This window comes from Diaphorina citri, unplaced genomic scaffold, assembly GCF_000475195.1.
Source record: "Diaphorina citri unplaced genomic scaffold, Diaci psyllid genome assembly version 1.1 scaffold201, whole genome shotgun sequence".
NCBI lineage: Eukaryota > Metazoa > Arthropoda > Insecta > Hemiptera > Psyllidae > Diaphorina > Diaphorina citri.
In genome coordinates, this window is record NW_007377638.1 from 79,996 (window position 1) to 97,429 (window position 17,434).

The 17,434-nt window shown below is 38.1% G+C and overlaps 2 protein-coding genes across 2 annotated transcripts; one reads left to right on the forward strand and one right to left on the reverse strand.

Moving 5' to 3' along the window:
• The first annotated feature begins 7,068 nt into the window (after positions 1–7,068).
• LOC113466038 (LIM domain-containing protein A-like) lies at positions 7,069–17,373 on the forward strand. Its single transcript, XM_026821099.1, has 11 exons — positions 7,069–7,233; positions 9,977–10,151; positions 10,505–10,811; positions 11,054–11,102; positions 11,231–11,405; positions 11,759–12,065; positions 12,523–12,657; positions 14,190–14,255; positions 14,349–15,112; positions 15,876–16,606; positions 16,656–17,373. Exons 1-11 carry the CDS (start codon positions 7,202–7,204, stop codon positions 17,371–17,373), a joined length of 3,459 nt encoding a protein of 1,152 aa, XP_026676900.1. The 5' UTR covers positions 7,069–7,201.
• LOC108251968 (mediator of RNA polymerase II transcription subunit 22) lies at positions 7,569–8,709 on the reverse strand. Its single transcript, XM_026821089.1, has 2 exons — positions 8,503–8,709; positions 7,569–8,130 (listed from the first exon to the last, which is right to left on the reverse strand). Exon 2 carries the CDS (start codon positions 8,081–8,083, stop codon positions 7,811–7,813), a length of 273 nt encoding a protein of 90 aa, XP_026676890.1. The 5' UTR covers positions 8,084–8,130; positions 8,503–8,709; the 3' UTR covers positions 7,569–7,810.
• Positions 17,374–17,434: the final 61 nt, after the last annotated feature.

Here is a 17,434-nt window from a genome sequence, read left to right on the forward strand (position 1 = left end):
CAAATTTCATGTACCAAAACATATCTATCTCATATTTACATAGAAAAAAAAGAACAAAATGAAGGGAGCGAAAAACTCAGTAGAATTATGAACGGACTCTAATGTATGGATGTGTGGACTATTTTATGTTCTCATGTTGGAACTATTTATGTTCTACTATGTTTTGACCTTCGTTCTTTTTCCACTCCATTTTGTTTTCCAGCTCCCCCTCCACACCATCAGTAGATAATAAGCGCTGTCTTTATAGCCCCCCTGAGATTGGAGAAGCTGGATGTGGTTTGAAGTGGAGGGGGCCAAGGCTAAATTTTGAAGCACGATAGTGTAGTAGACTTTTGTTTACGGGCCTTTTAGATGATTGCCTAGCTTAGCAGCTAGCAGATGATCCAGGGGGGGGGGGGGAACTTTTCAGTCTGTTTCTACACGAGTCGATACTTTATTTCCAACTTGTAGAAATGAACATTCTGTGCTGCGGCGTATTTTATACTCCTGGTAGCTCCCTCACATTTTGACTTGGTGCGTGGCGGGGCAGAGGGCTACCGCGGTCCTAAGAAAAGTACGAAGTTTTGTTGTAAAGTTTGACAAGTACAAAAGACTAGGCCGACCGCTGGCGCTGATTGGCTTGTTAGCGACCAGTCTTCCAAAAATACCCAGGATTTAGGATCTAAGAGGCGATTTATTCCTTGATCCCGGATAAATAGAGAGTCAATTGTGATATGAGTCACTAATGTAAAAGGATGCACTGAAATCATCTAAATAAAACTCAAAACTCACTTCATTCGTTCCATAATACACATGATCGTGCCTTGTCTGTAGTACTAGATATAGGTAGGTACATAAAATTTATGTTTATTCTCAGAGAGCGGTTCAGGTGGCATAAGTCACTAATGTAAAAGGATGCACTGAAATCATCTAAATAAAACTCAAAACTCACTTCATTCGTTCCATAGTACACATGATCGTGCCTTGTCTGTAGTACTAGATATAGGTAGGTACATAAAATTTATGTTTATTCTCACAGAGCGGTTCAGGTGGCATGCGAGTATGAGTTTTTGCTGTAACATGTGACATATTGGTATAGTAACATCTGTTATAGGTAATATTGCCTTGATATTTCCGCTCCCAATTTACCTCCTGTTATAGATATTACCAATGCCTTGGTATTCCCGTTCCCAATTTGCCTCCTCGTCCTCCTCCAATTTCAAATCCCATTCAATTATTCCTCCCCATAAAAATGAGAAAAAAACAAATGTGGCATGTAGCAGTGTAGGATAGAGACCCTATTCCTTTATATTTATACCTTATGAGGTAATAGGGTTCATCTACCCTTGTTACCTTCGTATTTCGTGGATATAAAAATTGATTCAAATTCATTCAAACAGGAATTCATTCAAAATCTGGATTGCTCCAGGGGTGAAATTACAGGGTGAGACTGGCTCACATGTGCATACTCAGAGACCCTCGCTTATACCTACGAGGTACAGGGACCTTTGGAAGTTTCCCCGTGGGGTCCCTTTTTGTGTGTGAGTTCTGGAGGTCCCTGAACGTTTAATATGCACGTAAGGGGAATGGTTATATTAAATATTCAGCTCTTAATGCGCCCAAAATAGAATCCCCCGGATTTGCCAAACTCAAGAACAAGGTAGAAGAGTCGGGGGAGGTAAAGATTTGGGGATGAGCAGAGTGAATTAACCACTAGAAAATACTAACATCAGAAATCAATTAAAATTTCAATTTTATTCTAATAATTGAAATACCTGAATAAGAGGGCATACACAATGGGTGGAAAATGGTGTTCAAAAACTAAATTGCAACTCGCTACATAGGTACGTTTTTTCGGAGAGCAAATTAAAGTATAGCCTATATGGCTAAAGTTCAGGATACAGGGTCGCTCAATGACAAGAGTATATTTACAAATCATTCCATTCACACCTCTCAAAAGCAAAACTCTTTCTCAACCCTGTAACGTATAGGTATTTCAAGAAAATAATAATAATGTTAAAAATTATTCCCAGAATTGCAATAATATATTGCAAAAGGGATACGCAAAATCTATAAATAATAGAGTACCTTCACATAATTATGCAATGTAGGTACCTATACAAGTTCAAAAAAGGTACTGGGGGATGCACTGAAATTAAACATCAAAAGGGACAAAATTCCTCCCTCTCGTTCTTCTCTCCCTCTTTTTCCTTCCTCCGTTTTTCTATTTCGTCCCTTTTTCCCTTTTCCTCTTGTTTCATCCCTCACCACATGCTGAAACCTCGAGGGTAAGTTTTGTGTTAAAAATTTGTGTGAGTTCTGGAGGTCCCTGAACGTTTGGGGACGTGGGGAGGTCCCTGAACGTTTAATATGCACGTAAGGGGAATGGTTATATTAAATATTCAGCTCTTAATGCGCCCAAAATAGAATCCCCCGGATTAAAAATTATTCCCAGAATTCCAATAATATATTGCAAAAGGGATACGCAAAATCTATAAATAATAGAGTACCTTCACATAATTATGCAATGTAGGTACCTCTACAATTTCATAATTCAATATTACCAACAACCCTCTCCCGCCCCCCGCCCTTTCTCTTTACCTAATATTGGGAGGCTGGAAACTTTAATAATGTTCGTGTGTGTATAGGATAAGAAAAGTAAAACTGTGTGTGTGAGCAGAGGAAAACCTTCCAACATTCTCCCTCCAAAGCGGCAAACGGTAGGTATTTTCGTTTAGAATATACAATGCAGAGCTTAGACAGGAAGCAGTGGAGATTCCAAGGGAAAGCCTGTCTCTCCGATGAATAAGAGGGATAGGTTACAGGATAAAGGAATAAGAAAGAATCGGAGGGAAGAAGAAGTAATAATAGGGCAAGGATACAGGATAAAGAAATAGGAAGGGAAAGACGAAATAGGGGAAGAAAACGGGAGGGGGGGAATAAGGGAAAGAGAGGGATGGAATGCTTGTTTTCAAACATAACTAAGGTATTCCCTCCTCTACAAAAAGACTGCACGAGAACAAATTCAAATAATAGAACATTACACCTCGAAAAAAAAAGAGAGAACTTCAAAAGAAAGGAAAAAAAAGCGGGAAATTTGTTATTCTAGAGCCAACACTTCCTCGTGAGTAGCTCAACTGTAAGCACTGCAAAATAAAGTGAAGTTTTTTCTTTTTTTTTTATGTGTAATAGTGCGTTTCCACTCACTTGACATGTGCCGATCGGCATGATCCAAATGTCGAGTGAGCGGAAAGACACCAGAATGCAGCCCTTTAATTGCTAAGGTTATGTCGGGCTTTTATATGGCTCGAATTTTTCACTGGAACCACCAGTTCCGTCAATATTTCGTTTGTCCTCACGAGGCTGAGTCTAAAAGAAACAGTCAACAGTAAATGATGGTGTCAGACGTTTACCAGTCCAGATGTTAACTAGGTACGCAGAATGAGCAGAGGAAAACCTTCCAACATTTTCCCTCCAAAGCGGCAAACGGTAGGTATTTTCGTTTAGAATATACAATGTATAGCTTAGACAGGAAGCAGTGGAGATTTCAAGGGAAAGCCTGTCCCTCCGATGAATAAGAGGGATAGGTTACAGGATAAAGGAATAAGAAGGTAGAAGAAGGGATCGGAGGGAAGGAGTAAGAATAGGGCAAGGATACAGGATAAAGAAATAGGAAGGGAAAGACGAAATAGGGGAAGAAAACGGGAGGGGGGAATAAGGGAAAGGGAGGGATGGAATGCTTGTTTTCAAACATAACTAAGGTATTCCCTCCTCTACAAAAAGTCTACACGAGAACAAATTCAAATAATAGAACATTACACCTCGAAAAAAAAAGAGAGAACTTCAAAAGAAAGGAAAAAAAGCGGGAAATTTGTTATTCTAGAGCCAACACTTCCTCGTGAGTAGCTTAACTGTAAGCACTGCAAAAGAAAGTGAAGTTTTTTTTTTTATATATATGTGTGATAGTGCGTTTCCACTCCCTCGGCATTTGCCGATCGGCATGATCCAAATGTCGAGTGAGCGGAAAGACACCAGAATGCAGCCCTTTATCTTTGATTGCCAAGGTTATATCAGGCTTTTATATGGCTCGAATTTTTCACTCGAACCACCAGTTCCGTCAATATTTCGTTTACCCTCACGAGGCTGAGTCTAAAAGAAACAGTCAACAGTAAATGATGGTGTCAGACGTTTACCAGTCCAGATGTTAACTAGGTACGCAGAACATTGTTTAACTGCAGGGGTACCTACACTTCTTCTGTGAGTGCCTAACCGTTTCGAATGTTGGCGATCAGCATGGCAATACTTATTTTGTTGTTGGCGATCCACAACAGTTCTGCCGATTGTCTCAGGTTTGCAAGCCATGATATTGTTCTCCTGCCAGGACCTCTTTTTCTGTTCATTATTCCTTGTAGTATTTAATACATTACCTACAAAAAATACATTATTTATTCTGTCACAATGTCGAAAAAAGCATTGTGCTCGATTTTCTTTCCGGCAGCCGAATTTTTTCTCTTAGAGCTTTTTTTTCTCCTCAAACTTGAAATGAGGACGACCAAATACCTACGGAAGTTAAACACTCAGAAGAAGAAACAAGGAGCAAAAAAACCTTCTCAGTTCTCCTTTGTCGGAGAACATAGTCGCCTTTGTTATTCATATTTTTTCTAGCAAGAAAAATCCAAAGAGGAAGCACAACAAAGATTTTCTTTTCCTCTCTGCTCTTTTTTCCCCACAATTTTTCTCCGTCATCGTCTACAGTGAAATTTACATCTAAATCACTATTGCTTATGTAGATATATGAGAATACTAGGTCACCTAGGAGCCACGTTTTTACATTTTGTGAAACCATTTTGACATGTATAATGTATACCGATGTAAGGACCTATGCTATGTAGGTAATATGTATGTACATTATTCACCAAAGCTTTCTCTGCTGCCCTGTGTTCTAAGTTTCCAAGGTTAGACTGGATACTGGGTAGCACCAAAAATTCATCTGGGATTTTCCTTTCTGTTTTTACCTTCTTAGAGTCCTTAGGTATTGGGTAGTGCTTAGAGAATGGTATGCCGAACCCAAATGAAATTGGGACAAAGGAAAAGTGAAAGAACGAGAGGTGGTGAGAGCTCCTCAAAAGGGTTCGTTTGAATCTAATCTTACAAATGACAATCCTGTGACAATTTTTCATGTCGCTTTTCGCATTCGAACCGTAGTTCACTCGGTTCTGAATCCAGTAACTGAACCATGAGGAATTTAATCTCATAAAAAATCTCCACACACACTCACTGAGCTCATATATTATTAATAATATTATGCATTCAGGGTTTTAAAAACAAAACACACACCATATATGTACATTGAAAAGTAGCCTACTTAAAAATGAGATTTTTATAATTATTTTTTTTTGTATTACTTTTGCTGAATCATTTACAGCAAATTACTCTGCACGTGTTGTTTGCATACTTTACACTGTAAAGACTCTTCAAAGTTAAGTGAAGCCAACAATATGGAATACCTTTGACTACTTCAAAACCATGCACGAAGGAAAACAAAGTTATGTTTTGCAGTTACCTACCTTATTTCACGCTTCTAATTGGACAAAAAAAATAATAGGGTGGATTTTACCAATATTTTTTCGTCCCTAGAAGGCCTGTTAAGCTAGCAGTCTGTTAAGTTCCATTTGATTTGTATAGGATTAACAGGGCTGTTAAGCTAACAGGCTGTTAGGGTCTAAAAAGAAGATTGGTGAACCCCACCAATAATGTTTCGCTGGTTCCGAGAAAATCACAGAAAGTTCACTTACGGTTCGTTCGCCCAAATTTCGGACCCGACAGTGAAGATAGGCGGTGCCCCCCAGCTGTACCGTCATATTGGTGACCGTGTTGTTGTCGAATATGGGCTCAGTCAGTCTTTGGTACTCGTCGAAGTTGTTGTACCAAGACGGCCAATCCGGAGGGTGTTGCTTCGAGTGACCTCCCGCTATTTCCCGCTTATCTGAAACAAATAAAGGAAAGATTGCATAAATAAACAATTAAAATTGTCAAACATTCAAGATTTTTCCTTTAACATCATTAATTTATGGAGAGCAAAAACAATGCAGGTCCAAAATGAGATCCTTGAGGAACACCAGAATAATTGACGAAGTAAGTATGAGGGAAAGATTTGTTACTTTCTTTTAGGTGGTTTTCGGGAACTTTGAGGTTCGGGGAGGGAACAACTGGAAAAGCTTCTCGGCCCAAAATCGAAGATAGGAGGACAAGATAGGAAAAAGCCAGCCGTTCTGAAAGCGAACCTTAGACCAGCCTGCACTCACTATCAAATGACAGGAGGGCCTTTTCAGCCGTACCTACCTGTTAGGTCTACCTGATAGTGTGTGTATGTTCATCAGGTAGATCTGACAGGGGGGCCTGATCAGGTGTACCTCTCAGGTATACTTGATAGTGAGTGGCTGGCCTTATAATCTATTAAAGTTGGAAAGAATGCGAGGGATATCAGCAGTTCAGAGAAGAAAGGCAGATAAAAACAGGTGCTTTTTCCGAGTAATTTATTGAAACTCAATATCCCCAAACAGAAAATTCCTTTGAAATTTGATTCATGCAGCCATGCCACGCCAACTCATTGATAAACAAGAAATCCAGCATGTCTACGCCATTTCATGTCATAAACAATAAACCCACACACAATTTTGTAGTGACAAAAAAAAAAAAAACTCTCTGGAAAGTATAATGTACCGAAGCTCATGGTCATAAATAAAACTTTTATTGCTTCAAATTTCATGTACCAAAACATATCTATCTCATATTTGTTAGAGAGGCTAAACAGGTTTTTTACATTGGTTATATTTGTTAGGAATAGGAAAGAGAAGCCAAAAACTGTGGAAAAATCCGAAAAATCACCAAATTTCACCAAAAGTTATGAAAAACTTGAACAAGTTGGACCAAAAGTCCAAACAAAAGTACAAAACACCAATTTTTAACAAAATTCAAATTTTTTCGCGGGCACAAAAAAAATGGTCGTATCAAAAACTCGATCGTGTGCACTGACCTTTCTGAAAGCGCGAAATTTCAAATTCTCTAATGGAGATTGGAGAAATGGAGTGAAGAAAAAATATTATTTTTTTGCTTTTTATTCAATCAGCGTTTTCTTTTTTTTCTTATAAAATGGGTCTGCTTTAGCTATCTACTTAGCTACTAAATTTTTTGGTCTTCAACTGTTGTCCAGAACTGCATCATGCCTAAACTTGATTGGCTATCACCTAACGAGTAAGTCCTTAGTTCATACCAATGCTCGTAATACACACTTACTCTAAATCCTACAACTGTGCTGAAAGGCATTAGTGGTTCAGTTGATAAAGGGCTCACTTGGAAAAAGAAGTCTTAAGGGGTCTCTGAATGCCTAAGAGCCCACCCCCATTTGTTTTGAGTTCTATACTACTTTTTCCAAATGTCTTGTAGGCAATGTACCTAATTCAAGTGAGAGTAGTGTACACACAATATGATTTTCTCTGAACAACAAGTGGGAATGAGTTCCAATAGATGTAATAAAGTTAATTGTGTTTAAACCCGTTTTTTATAAGATTACAAAAAAAGTTATTTTATTTTCTTACCTAATGTGTATAGTAGTATAGTGTATACACATACACAAGTCAAGTATACAGGAACTGTTAAAGCAACCAAACAATTATATGAACTACACTCTTATCTGTAGCTATGGGGACAGAATTTTCAACCTGTTCATAGGTACTGCCTTTTTATTCAACTTCCAAATTTGGTTATCTGCCCTCCCTCAAAAATTAGAAAGTTAAGCTGGAAAAATAATAATAATCAAGTATTATTGAGATTACTTGTACACAGAGGTGTAGTATTCCTCTTCTAAATCATACAAGTCAGCAGCCATGTCATCTCTCAGGTTCATAAGTTTCTGATCACACTCTGTCTGTTTGGTACGGAACAGTTTGGAGTTTTGTGTGATTGCTTCATTCACTGATGGGAAGTCATTCAAGATCAAGTACTGTTTAATATCTGAGACCAGCTTTAAAAGTGACTCTCCTGCTCGGACTATGTTTCCGGCTCTCACATGCATTTCGTACAGGTCCAATTCACATTGTGTCATTCTTGCTATCTGGGTTTCATTTTCTCCTTTGGCTAGCTTTACAATTTCTGAAAACAAGTGAAGGTAGAACAAACAATAACAAATTAATCATAAAGAAGAATATCAGACTAATGGCTTCTATGCTTCTGCAGTGCATATGTTTTAAAATAATAATATTTATCCAAAAACAAAGAAAACTTCCAGCTTAGCTTGGAAGGCAGTGCATAGTGCATCTGCTTTGTTAAGCACTAGGTTGCAGGTTTGATTCCCACCTAGGGGCAGATTTTAACCTAAACAGATAAGGTTTGTACTCAAAACAGCTGGAACAATAAAACCTTAGCAGTTCCCTCTATCCCTCTAAAAAAAAAAAAAAAAAAAAAAAAAAAAAAAAAAAAAAAAACCCCAAAAAAAAAAAGTGCCTAAATATGCACCATACTTACCTTCAAAAGTTCTAGCATGGATTTCACATCATCCTTTAGCCTGCTGTTATAAAATTTGAGTAAAGCTTCTTTGCTTCTGTGGTAAGTTTCTTGACTGAGACATTGAGGTTTACGTTATTACTGTTCTTTCAATAGCCTCAAATTGAGAGGCCTAACAGGTTTCTTTACATTGGTTATATTTGTTAGGAATAGAAGAGAAGCCAAAAAACTGTGGAAAAATCACCAAAAAGTTCATTGAAAAAAACTGACCAAAGTTGGACCAAAAGTCCAAGAGAGAAGAGGCAAAAGTACAAGAAAAACACCGAATTTTTAAGCAAACTTCAAATTTTTGTTGGCACCGTGACCTTTCTGAAAGCGCGAAATTTCAAATTCTTCTAATGGAGTGGAGAAAAAATATTTATTTTTTTGCTCTTTATTCAATCAGCGTTTTCTTTCTTTTCTTTTTTCATATAAAATGGGTCTGTTTTAGCTATTACTTTATTCTTACTTAGCTACTAAATTTTTTTGTTCTTCAACTGTTGTCCAGAACTGCATCAATGCCTAAACTTGATTGGCTATCACCTAACGGAGTAAGTCCTTAGTTCATACCACTGCTTGTAATACACCACTTACTGTAAATCCTACAACTGTGCTGAAAGGCATTAGTGGTTCAGCTTGATAAAGGGCTAACTTGAAAAAAGAGGTCTTAAGGGGGTCGCTCTGAATGCCTATCAGGGCCTCTTACACTAGATAAAATTGGATTTCAGAATAATAATCCAAAACACCATTTTTTACTTTTATCCTATAGGAAGGAAAGTAATGTAATCGGTTCAAAATTTCGATGGTCAGTTTTTAGTGCCAAGACACGTTTTGAGGTCCCTAGAGCCTAAATCCGAAGTTTCAGCCATTGGTCCGTGTGTGTGTCTGTCTGTAAACAAAATATCTCGAGAACGGTAAGAGCTAGAGACTTGAAATTTGGTATGTAGCTGTCAAATGTGACAAGGATGCGACACGAAACTTTTGGTTAAGATCGGTGCAACGGTTGGCGGCATTTTACCGCTTTTTGGCGGTTTTCGGTGTAATTTAACAATATATCGGGAACGGTATGAGCTAGAGACTTGAAATTTGGTATGGAGTTTACAAATGTGACAAGGATGCAACTCAAAACGTTTGGTTGAGATAGGTGCTGCGGTTGGCGGTATTTGACCGCTTTTTGGCGGTTTTTGACCGTTTTTTGGCGGTTTTCAGCTATACCGACTAAACGGTTAGAGATATTGTAAAAGTTAATATAGAACATAAAAACAAGCATCATTCAATAGGATAAGGAAAGTCGTGTGATGTTCACACCAGATTTTTCCAAATGTCTTGTAGGCAATGTACCTAATTCAAGTGAGAGTAGTGTACACACAATATGATTTTCTCTGAACAACAAGTGGGAATGAGTTCCAATAGATGTAATAAAGTTAATTTTAAATAAAACTTGTTCCTCCTTCAGGTACAATGAAGCTCCTGGTGAGTGTGTTGTGGGAGCTTACTGGGTCCCTAATGAGTCTTGTGAGCCGAATAGAATAATGGTCACCTGCCCATTTAATTCAGCACACAAAATGAAACAGTCCAAATTTGCCGGCCATATTGTAAAATGTGAGAAGAATTATCCTGATCACAACAAGGTGAGATATCATAATCTAACCTTTCATTGGGTTGCAAGTCTTCTACCAGGCAGAATAAAATGATAGTTTATCTGCTTGAGTATTACTAAAACACCATTCCCTTTACCCCAGCAGCCTAACTGGGTCTTATGTATTTTAACAGTTCAAGTTTCTCCTATTTTAAGTAAGAAGGTGTTGAAAAAATTCCAGAAAAATTAACAGTTTATCAACTTTGAGTGAGACACACATCCAGAATGAATCTTTTTCCATGTGTAATTGAAATTGGTTAATACCAAAAACACTGTAGGTAAATATTGAGGTAACTTCAATTTTCCACAAAAATTAACTGTTTTCCGTTGTGCTCTGACTTTCAGGTTCCTTGCATCTACAGCACTCTGGAATTCATTGACAGGGACAAGCTACAGGAACACCTTCTGGTTTGTCCACACCGGAAGAATTTCATGCCTGCCAATCCTAATCAGGTCCCTGTGGTTAATCACAAACTTGTTGAGACCCATCTGACAACATGGGAGGACCACGACAGAGTGAATGTAGCTGTTCCTCATGAGGAATCTGTGATCGAGGAAGATCATGGTGATGAAAAAGCCAAGATGACTGTTAGTTTGGACCTGAGAAAGTCCATTGCTATTGAAAATCAAACAGTTGGAGTTATAGATCATGGTAGGTGTTCCAATGTAACCAACCAGGAGTACATAAAGTTGTATTTTCCTTTTGGAAATGGACCCAATTCTGATGATGCACCATCTTGGATTCCCTATGGGTAGTGCAGACACTGTCATGCCAAAAAAGGGGGAGACCAAACTTCAGAAGAGGGGAAATTCCAAAAATAATTTAACATCATTGTAAAATACTAAATTCATCTTTCATTAAATCTTTCTGATTAAAATTTCTTTGTTTCTCAGACTTGGATTCCGTCACTGAACAAGATTCGGAGGATGATTCAAATGTCTTGTAGGCAATGTACCTAATTCAAGTGAGAGTAGTGTACACACAACATGATTTTCTCTGAACAACAAGTGGGAATGAGTTCCAATAGATGTAATAAAGTTAATTTTAAGTAAAACTTGTTCCTCCTTCAGGTACAATGAAGCTCCTGGTGAGTGTGTTGTGGGAGCTTACTGGGTCCCTAATGAGTCTTGTGAGCCGAATAGAATAATGGTCACCTGCCCATTTAATTCAGCACACAAAATGAAACAGTCCAAATTTGCCGGCCATATTGTAAAATGTGAGAAGAATTATCCTGATCACAACAAGGTGAGATATCATAATCTAACCTTTCATTGGGTTGCAAGTCTTCTACCAGGCAGAATAAAATGATAGTTTATCTGCTTGAGTATTACTAAAACACCATTCCCTTTACCCCAGCAGCCTAACTGGGTCTTATGTATTTTAACAGTTCAAGTTTCTCCTATTTTAAGTAAGAAGGTGTTGAAAAAATTCCAGAAAAATTAACAGTTTATCAACTTTGAGTGAGACACACATCCAGAATGAATCTTTTTCCATGTGTAATTGAAATTGGTTAATACCAAAAACACTGTAGGTAAATATTGAGGTAACTTCAATTTTCCACAAAAATTAACTGTTTTCCGTTGTGCTCTGACTTTCAGGTTCCTTGCATCTACAGCACTCTGGAATTCATTGACAGGGACAAGCTACAGGAACACCTTCTGGTTTGTCCACACCGGAAGAATTTCATGCCTGCCAACCCTCATCAGGTCCCTGTGGTTAATCACAAACTTGTCGAGACCCATCTGACAACATGGGAAGACCACGATAGAGTGAATGTAGCTGTTCCTCATAAGGAATCTGTGACCGAGGAAGATCATGGTGATGAAAAGGCCAAGATGACTGTTAGTTTGGACCTGAGAAAGTCCATTGCTATTGAAAATCAAACAGTTGGAGTTATAGATCACGGTAGGTGTTCCAATGTAACCAACCAGGAGTACCTACATAAATTATTAATTAATTTATTTAATTTTGACATCCTTTGTAAATACTTTTTTACCTACTTAAGTTATTTATAAAAATGGATACTTAAGAGTAGGTTTTTGTTTCCCTTGAAAATGTCTATGAAATAGACAAAACTCCGAGTCGGGATATAAAAACCTACTCGTAAGTATCCATTTTTATGTATAACTTAAGTAAAAAAGGAGTACATAAAGTTGTATTTTCCTTTTGGAAGTGAACCCAATTCTGATGGTGCACCATCTTGGATTTCCTATGGGTAGTGCAGGCACTGTCATCTGTCATGCTAAAAGGAGGAGACCAAACTTCAGAACAGGGGAAATTCCAAAAATAATTTAACGTCATTGTAATATACTGAATTCATCTTTCATTAAATCTTTCTGATTAAAATTTCTTTGTTTCTCAGACTTGGATTCCGTCACTGAACAAGATTCGGAGGATGATTTTCAGGAAGGAAGTTCAAGTGATGCAACAGACATGCCTTTTCTTCTCACGAAACCTGTTCCTCTCAGCAATTATTACAACTGTGATAGTGAAACAGGTAGGAAAACTTGTTATTGGCTTGTTAGGTGGTAGTACAGAGAGGAAAAATCTCACTATGACACAACTTTTCCAGCTAGAATCTAGATTATATTTAGGTTCCAAAGCTGAATATTTGATCAGCAGAGTACGAAGTATAGAGTCATAGTGTATAGAGGAATAGCCCCATCTTTTTTTTTTTTTTTTTTTTTGGGTTTTAACCCCCTATCACTTGATTAACGGCCCCTATCACTTGAGTAACGGCCCCTATCACTTGAGTAACGGACCCTATCACTTGAGTAACGTCCCTTCGTACCTATCGCTTAAGTAACGTCCTTATCACTGAATTAATGTCCGACAGTATAACGGCCCTATCACTTAAGAATACTTGATACACTTCAGTAACGTCCTTTTTGAATTACACTTGAGAAATTCTTAATTAATTCAAAGTTGAAAGTAAATATGTATACCGTATACCCTGTTGGTAAGTAATGTTAATTTATCCTACCAGAATGAGAGTGAAAAGTCAGTCTCTAAACAAGGTCTTATGTCTTTGATACAACCTAACAGTTTTATCAATTACATTTTATTTATAAGTAAAACTTGTAACTTGTTTTATTTATGTAAGTATTATTTTTTTATCCAGTTAGATAAATATTTGATGCTCTTAATTCTCTATAGAATCACTCGAGAAAACGTTCAATAATACCTACTGTACCTCCACTCACTGAATTAATCTTGTAGAAAGATGCACATGTGTGTGTGTGTGTGTGTGTGTGTGTGTGTGTGTGTGTGTGTGTGTGTGTGTGTGTGTGTGTGTGTGTGTGTGTGTGATGTTATGAATGAACTACGTAGACGAGTATCAAGTTAGTATAAAATATCGTAGCATAGAAGCATGGATGATTAGAACTAGGTCTAATAGGTTAGATGTTAGAATTTAGAATAGGTACATAGAGTAGAATATATATATATTTTTTTTTTCAAGAGGTTTGACAGAGGGAACTGTAACTGCTATGGTCTTATCGTCCCGAAATCGAAGAGAGAAGGAAGACAGGATAGGAAAAAGCCAGCCGTTCCGAGAACGAACATTATCCCATCAGGTTTAGTCTTTCAGCGTAATTTGCTTCGGACTTCCTGTCATGAGACAATTTACGGCCAAAATAGTAAAATGGTGTTTTTCTTTACATAATTTTGTAGTAAATAGTACTTAGAATATATCTATCTTGTTTTGGCATAATGGTCTCAATAAGTTTAAGAACCACTGGTCTAGACTTCCTGTCATGAGACAATTTACGGCCAAAATAGTAAAATGGTGTTTTTATTTACATAATTTTGTAGTAAATAGTACTTAGAATATATCTATCTTGTTTTGGCATAATGGTCTCAATAAGTTTAAGAACCACTGGTCTATATCTGAGTGTATTTGGCATCAATATAAATTTTTCAGGGTTGAATGGCAGAGATTCCCCTTAGGAATAATTTCACCTTTTTGATTGTAAGTATTGTATTTTGTATATGATTATAACCAAGAATCTCATTATTTCTATCTTTCAGGTGATAATGACAGTTTGAATGGTAGTGATGAACTCATAGATCAGACTGATGATTATAGTATTGAACCCAACAAGACTTATTGCTATCTTTCAGGTGATAATGACAGTTTGAATGGTAGTGATGAACTCATAGATCAGACTGATGATTATAGTATTGAACCCAACAAGACTCGTCAATGGTTAACTACCATAGAACCAGAAGGGGACAACGACCACTATAGTAGTGTAGACTTCAGCAAGACATGTGATACAGTAGAAGACATTGCAGTTCATCGGGTCAACCATGCACAAGATCTCTTCATGAGGAGTAGCCGACTGCAAGCTAGTGTGGCTCAATTCTGTGACTTATCAGATGAAGTACAGAGTGACAACCCAAACAACTGTGATGTCAGTGGCGAGGAAAGTGTACAGAAGCATGGGATGGAAGATAATGTCAGTGAAAGCATAGCCACCGGATATGCTACTGATGACACTGAAGAAACTTTCAACACGATCAAAGACCTTCAGCTTACTGATAGTGAAAACCACTCTGACAACACCCAAAGTATCAAATCTGAAGATAATCAAAATCAATCTGAAGTATCCACTAACACCGGTGGTCTGCGAGTGTATGACTTCACACATGATGGACCCCAAGCTCCTAAACCACGTCGAAAGTTATCCCTCTCAGATCTCGTGGTATTCCCGGATGAGGTGGAAGTTTCTCCTTACTATGTGTCCCCTCATGATGGCCTTCACACCACATACAGAGTGGCAGATGAAGAGGAAAGTCAGGTGTTCTGGCAATCTAATAGTAGCGATGCCGATGTTACAAGAGTTGCTGCAGTGGGGAGGGGACTGCCACGAGGTAGAGGGAGAAGTTCATATGGGAGAAGTAACACAGGTCGTGGGTGTATCACGGCAAATCAGTACGGGAGAAATGATGTATCAAGAAGTTCTGTGAAACCTCCGAAAAGAGGACACTCGGTTCCCAAGAGCTTATTCTATTCCAACGAGGTTTTGTCCCCTATTCGAAGATGGCCAAAAGCAGCACAAAAACAGGCAAATTCTATTCCCAAATCGTACTAAATTTTTTAGGAGGCCAAAAGAATAGTATATTATGCGTTTCCCCCCGTGATTCAACTGAAAATCACTACTTAGTGCGCCTAGCAGCGGAACTAAAGGGTGTCCTAATAAGAAATTTAATAAAGATTTGATTGTTTAATAAAGCATGGTTCTCCGTGGAATAAAATGGACTTCTTAGATGATTTGAGAAGTAAATATTCCGAAATTTTGTATGGCACAATAATCAGACAAATAACTTCCTCGACTTTGATGGCACATTCGTTTTCTTTTGACAAAATTTTCGAAATCAGGCTGTATCTCGTTGATGCAACTTTCAATTTCACCTTTCAATGCTTCAAAGCTTGTGGGTTCGTTGGTGTAAACCTGTGACTTTAGATACCATCACAAAAAAATAGTCTAGTGGGGTAAAATTCCATGATCATTGAGGCCATTTCTCGTCAGAAAAACGGAAAATGACACGATTACGACTAGGAATCAAGAAGTTCCCATGAGAGAAACGAGACGGGAATTCAATATGGAACCAGTGACAGTGATCTGACTGTTAACAACGAATCTTCTGAAAATTCCAGTAGTGAAAGATCATCTCTGGATCGTGAAAAACTGATCCAATCCCTCTGCAAAGGAAAGAAGTTCCCATGAGAGAAACGAGACGGGAATTCAATATGGAACCAGTGACAGTGATCTAACCGTTAACAACGAATCTTCTGAAAATTCCAGTAGTGAAAGATCATCTCTGGATCGTGAAAAACTGATCCAATCCCTCTGCAAAGGAAGAGTGGAGAGGTCTTATCCTAGACCAAGGGGAGGACATCATGGAACCCCACAGGTGCAAATGGGGAGAGGTCAAGACTTTTCAAACGATTCTAGAGGACATGTAAAATCACCTGGGACCATGTCGTCATCGTATAGAGAAGACTATGACCCTCCTAACCAAGGATCTGTCAATGTTGGTATGGGTCGTGGAGCAGACTTCTCGTCAAGTAGCAGGCATTCCAGTCACAGCTACTCTTCTCAATATAGTTCTGGAACTGGCAGATCGATTCCTGGTAAGAGATTCGACTCTCGAAGTTCCATCTCTTCAATATCATCCAACTACAGCATACGGGATGAAAAAGTCACTTCTCCAGGATATAGAAGAAATGATAACAGATCTGATAATTCTTCTTCCAGTGTAAATCGGCGTCAAGGGACTCAACCTTTTAATGGATATGATAAGGAAAACTCTCATTATTTAGGGAAAACAGGCTTTGTACAAGAATCCAGAAAAGAAAGTGATTCTTCTAGTTCTGGAAGCCAAGGGCGAGGGAGTTTCCTCAAAGCTCAAGGAAAACTCTCATTATTCAGGGAAAACAGGCTTTGTACAAGAAACCAGAAAAGACAGTGATTCTTCTAGTTCTGGAAGCCAAGGGCGAGGGAGTTTCCTCAAAGCTCTCATACAACAGAAGAAAAATCAAACTTCACACCAACCTGGAGGACTACAAGGTTACAACTTCCAAAATTCTAAATACCAAGGTAACAGCCAAGATCAATACTTCAAACATCAAGGTCACAATCAAGACCAACACTTCAAACATCAAGGTCACAAGCAAAATCAACACTTCAAACATCAAGGTCACAATCAAGATCAACACTTCAAACATCAAGGTCACAATCAAGATCAACACTTCAAACATCAAGGAAAGGTTACAACTTCCAAAATTCTAAATACCAAGGTAACAGCCAAGATCAATACTTCAAACATCAATGTCACAACCAAGATCAACACTTCAAACATCAAGGTCACAACCAAGATCAACACCTTAAACATCAAGGTCACAACCAAGATCAACACTTCAAACATCGAACTTCAAGGTCACAACCAAGATCAACACTTCAAATGTCAAGGTCACAATCAAAATCAACACTTCAAACATCAAGGTCACAACCAAGATCAACACTTCAAACATCAAGGTCACAACCAAGATCAACACTTCAAACATCAAGATCACTATAAAGTTCACTCCCAACCCCATAGTAAACATACACCCCGAGGTGTTTCAGACAAGGCAGCTAGTCCTCCCAAAGTTGTAGGCAGAGGAGCCTTGCTGAAATATATGATGGAGAAGAAAAAGATGACTTGATCTTTTAACTCTCAAATGGTTTGTCCGATTTTGATGAAAATTTGCAAACATGATTAACACA

What these genes read in the sequence shown, in the direction of transcription:
- LOC113466038 (XM_026821099.1), top strand. Translation starts at nt 7,202, where the DNA reads ATGCCTAAACTTGATTGGCTATCACCTAACGA. An exon ending in ATTATCCTGATCACAACAAG is followed by an intron (nt 11,406 to 11,758) that starts GTGAGATATCAT and finishes TCTGACTTTCAG; the next exon opens with GTTCCTTGCATCTACAGCAC. An exon ending in TGATGATTATAGTATTGAAC is followed by an intron (nt 14,256 to 14,348) that starts CCAACAAGACTT and finishes ATAGTATTGAAC; the next exon opens with CCAACAAGACTCGTCAATGG.
- LOC108251968 (XM_026821089.1), bottom strand. Translation starts at nt 8,083, where the DNA reads ATGACACAATGTGAATTGGACCTGTACGAAATGCATGTGAGAGCCGGA.